The 4,668-nt window shown below is 66.9% G+C and overlaps 1 protein-coding gene across 1 annotated transcript; it reads right to left on the reverse strand.

Annotated features, from left to right (window-relative positions):
* Window positions 1–219: 219 nt before the first annotated feature.
* LOC112124154 (neural cell adhesion molecule L1-like) lies at window positions 220–2,209 on the reverse strand (the record flags this gene model as incomplete). Its single annotated transcript, XM_026647100.1, has 6 exons — window positions 220–386; window positions 558–669; window positions 967–1,110; window positions 1,363–1,494; window positions 1,781–1,965; window positions 2,098–2,209. Coding segments are annotated over 6 exons (852 nt in total), but the record flags the coding sequence as incomplete, so codon positions are not given.
* Window positions 2,210–4,668: the final 2,459 nt, after the last annotated feature.

A 4,668-nucleotide genomic window follows, 5' to 3' on the forward strand; every position in this document is an offset into this window, starting at 1 on the left:
CCCTTCCCAGCATGCCCTGCTGCACCCCCAGGCCCTCCCTTCCCGGCGCTCCCTGCTCTCCCCTCGGCCCCTCCCTTTCTGCCCCGCTCCCCCCTCAGCCCCTCCCTTCCTGCCAAACTCCCCCCCTCAGCCCCTCCCTTCCCGGCCCTCCCTGCTCCCCCCTCGGCCCCTCCCTTCCCGGCCTGCCCCGCGGCATGCTGGGGGGCGCGGGGGCCCCACCTTTGACCTCGAGCCAGGCGCTGATGGTGACGTTGTTCTGGTCGTTCTGGGCGAGGCAGACGTAGGCGCCGGTGTCCTGGCGCTGGGCCCGGCTCAGGCGCAAGGTGCCGTTGGTGTGGACGAAGGCGCGTTCGTCCTGCAGGGCCGGCTCCATCCGCTCGGTGAACCTGCCAGTGGGGGCGTGTCAGGGGCACTTGGCACCCTGCCCAGGGCACTGCTGCTGGGAAGCTCGCAGCGCCGGGGGCGCACAGTGGGGGCGAGTGAGAGGGAAGGAGGTGGTATCTGGGTGGGGCAGTGCAGGGGGGGCAGGGAGCGCGCACATGGGGGGGTCCCCTCACCACTCCACGCTGGGCATGGGCGCCCCGAAGGTCTGGCAGTCCAGGGACGCCGTCTGGTTCTCCACCACGGCGTAGCGCTGCTCGTCCGGGGTCAGGATCTTCGCCGGGAGCTCTGCAGGGGGGGGAGAGGTAAGGTGGGCTCTGGACCCATCCCCGCCCCTGCACCCCCAAACCCACCCACCGAGGGGATGCCTGGCAGGATGGGCCCCTGGGAGCTGCCCTTGGGGGAGGGGGTGCCAGAGATGGGACGGTTGCCAAGGGCTGGTTGAGGGGCCCATTTGCCAGTGGTTGGTTGCTGGGGGTGGTGGTTGCTAGGGGGATGATTGATGGTTGCTAGGGGTGGTTGTTAGGGAGCGGTCGCTAGGGGGATGATTGATGGTTGCCGGGGCGGCGGTCGCCGGGCACTCACGGATGACGTAGATGTAGGCGTTGGCCAGCAGGCGGCCGTGGCGGTTCACGGCCTCGCACTGCGTCACCAGCGAGTTGTTGGGCTGCACCTGGCTCAGGATCAGGGCCCCCGAGCGCAGCGTCCGCGCCGGGTCCGGCTCCAGCTCTGGGGGCGAGACGCGGCTGGGGGGGGGCAGCAGAGACACCCCATGTCCCACCCACTGCCCTGGCCCCGCCCACTGACCCGGCCCCAACCCCGCCCACTGCCCTGGCCTCGCCCACTGCCACACCCATCGCCCCGCCCACTGCCCTGGCCCCGCCCACTGACCAGGCCACGGCCCCGCCCACTGCTCCACCCATTGACCGGCCACGCCCACTGTCCCCGCTCCCACATCCTGCCCCGCCCCCCCGCTCTCACCTCCCCAGGGGACGCCGTTGACCCTCCAGGACACCAGGGGTTTGGGTTTCCCGTAGACGGAGCAGTCGAGCCGAACGTTCTCCCCGGGGCCGTACACCCGGCTGTGGGGCTGCTGCGCCCAGTAGGGGGCGGCTGGGGGGGGGAGGGGGGTGAGACCCGGTGCCCCTCACTCCCGATCCGCAGCCCCCCAGCTCTGCCGGTGCCCCTCACTCCCGACCCGCAGCCCCGCCCTCCAGCCCTGCCGGTGCCCCTCACTCCCGACCCGCAGCCCAGACCGGCCCCCCCAGCCCTGCCGGTGCCCCTCACTCCCAACCCGCAGCCCAGACCGGCCCCCCCAGCTCTGCCGGTGCCCCTCACTCCCGACCCGCAGCCCTGCCGGTGCCCCTCACTCACTCCCGACCCGCAGCCCTGCCGGTACCTTCCACGGTGACGGTGTAGATGTGGCGGGCGGTGCCCTGCGTGTTGCGGGCGATACACTGATACTCCCCGTCGTCCTCCTCCAGCACGTCCCGGATCCGCAGAGTTTTCTGGGAGTTCTCCAGGGCCGTGCGCTCCGCGGGCAGGGGGCCGTTCAGACGGATCCACTCCACGGTGGGCGTGGGGCTGGAGGCAGAGGGGGGCCGGCGTGGGGCTGGGGGGGGTCAGACAGGCCCCCCCCACAGCCCCCGTAACACCCACCCGCATAGCTCTCAACCCGCAGCCTCCCAGCGCCCCCCAAGCGCCCGCCCCACTCACAAGCCCTCCGCGATGCACTCCAGGGCCAGGCTGGAACCCCGCAGGGCGACGTGGGAGCTGCTCTCCCCGGGCGGCACCATCAGCCGGGGCTGGCGAAACTTCACCGAGTTGGCTGCAGGGGAGACGGGGGGGGGGGGGGGCGGGACGAAGCGGGGGGGGGGGGTTTCCAATGGTTTGCACGCGGGGGGGGTGGGACTCAGTTTCCCTGGGTGTTGCTGGGGGCCAGAGGACAGAAGAGGGGAGAGGGGCCCAGGCGACCCTGTTTCCCTGGAGAGAAGACAATGGACGGAGGGGGGCTTGGGGCCGGGGGTATCAGATGCCCAGCTGGGGAGCAGGGGGGCTCTGGGCTGGAGAGGGGGAGCAGGCAGAGCTGAATTCCAAACGGAGCTGCAGGTGGATCCCTCCCTGGAGAAACTGAGGGCCCTGGCTGGCCACGATAGTGCTGGATCCCAGGGGGAGGACTGCCGGGAGCGATTCCTGTGGGAGAGGGGATTCCTGTACCGGGAATGGACTGGTTCAGGGCGAACTGAATCTTGGAAAGTTGGGAGGCAGCTGGTGGTTCCCCAGAGGTACCACCGCAAACTGTTGTACTTGGCCCACGATATCCCCCTTTCGGGGCATCAGGGCATCCGGCGCACCAGGCAGAGGCTGCTGCAGAACTTTTACTGGCCCGGGTCTTTGACGCTATCCGACAGTATTGCAGGACCTGGGACTCCTGCCAGAGGGTGGGAAAGGCCCAGGATCCGCTGAGACCTTTGCCCATCATAGAGGAGCCTTTCCAGAAGGTGGCCGTGGACATAGTGGGGCCCCTCAGCAGGGTGACCCGGTCAGGGAAGAAATACATCCTGGTGGTGGGAGATTTTGCTACGCGCTACCCCGAGGCGGTGGCCTTGTCCTCTATCGAGGCAGACACCGTGGCAGACGCGCTGCTGACCATCTTCAGGACCTGGAGAGAGAGGTCGGGGACATGCTGGCTTTAGGGGTGATCCAGCCGTCCGCCAGTCCCTGGGCCTCGCCCGTGGTGCTGGTCCCCAAGAAAGACGGGTCGATCCGGTTCTGTGTGGACTATCGGAAGCTCAATGCCATCACCGTGTCTGATGCCTACCCCATGCCCAGGACTGATGAAATCTTAGACAAGTTGGGGGGTGCCCGGTACCTCACTACCCTGGACCTCACCAAAGGCTGCTGGCAGGTGCCTTTGGACCCGGAGGCCAGGGCGAAGTCCGCCTTCACCACCCCAATAGGGCTCTTCGAGTTCCTGGTCCTGCCTTTCGGCCTCAAGGGGGCACCTGCCACCTTCCAGCGCCTGGTGGATCAGTTACTAAGGGGGATGGAGGGCTTTGCACTAGCGTATATTGACGATATCTGTGTCTTTAGCCAGACCTGGGAGGAACATGTGTCCCAGGTGAAGAGAGTGCTGGGTCGCCTCCAGGATGCAGGACTGACCATAAAAGCGGAAAAGTGCAAGGTGGGGATGGCAGAGGTTTTATACCTGGGCCACAAGGTGGGAAGCGGCCACCTGAAGCCGGCGCCGGCCAAAGTGGAGGCAATCAAGGCCTGGCCCGCCCCCCAGACTAAGAAGCAGGTCCAGGCTGTCATTGGGATGGCGGGGTACTACCGGAGGTTTGTGCCCCACTTTAGCTCCCTGGCAGCACCCCTCACGGAGCTGTGTAGGAAGGGAAAGCCGGACAAGGTGGTCTGGACCGAGCAGTGCCAGAGGGCTCTCTGTGCGCTGAAGGGGGCACTTATCCAGGGCCCGGTGCTGGTAAACCCGGATTTTAACAAACCCTTCCTGGTGTTCACCGACGCCTCGGACACAGGGCTGGGGGCGGTACTGATGCAAACTGATACTAAGGGGGAGAGACACCCCATTGTGTACCTGAGCAAGAAGCTGCTGCCCCGGGAGCAGCACTATGCGGCCATAGAGAAGCAATGCCTGGCCATGGGGTGGGCCCTTAACAAACTGCAGCCATATCTATTTGGGCGGCGCTTCACCGTGCACACCGACCATTCGCCCCTGACGTGGCTGCACCAAATGAAAGGGGCTAATGCCAAGCTGCTGAGATGGGCCCTGCTCCTCCAGGGGTATGACATGGAGGTGGTCCATGTGAGGGGGAGCGCCAATGTTATAGCGGATGCTTTATCGCGGGGCGGGGACCCTGAACGTCCCCAGGTCACTGGCTAAGTGACCCTGCTCCGTTCAGCCTCGAAGGGGGGAGAGATGTGACGAAGTGGGGGGTTCTCTGGGTTTTGTCACTGGTTTGCACGCCGAGGGGGTGGGACTCGGTGTCCCTGGTTTAACGAGGGGAGGGGAGAGGGAGTTCGTTGGGACACAGACCCGGAGAGGGAACTTGGGACCCCGGCCGACGGCCTGGAGAACGGAGACCCCAGCGACTGGTGACCGGGTGACCCGGAGTCGCAGCCGGTTCTGGCCAGTGGGGGGACAATGGGCTGCGGGGAGAGGACCCCGGTGACCGGACCAGCCGGTTCCAGCCCGAGGGGCCAGAGGACAGAAGAGGGGAGAGGGGCCCAGGCGACCCTGTTTCCCTGGAGAGAAGACAATGGACGGAG

This window comes from Terrapene carolina, unplaced genomic scaffold (genome assembly GCF_002925995.2).
Source record: "Terrapene carolina triunguis isolate 2854851 unplaced genomic scaffold, T_m_triunguis-2.0 Scaffold51197, whole genome shotgun sequence".
Lineage (NCBI taxonomy): Eukaryota > Metazoa > Chordata > Testudines > Emydidae > Terrapene > Terrapene triunguis.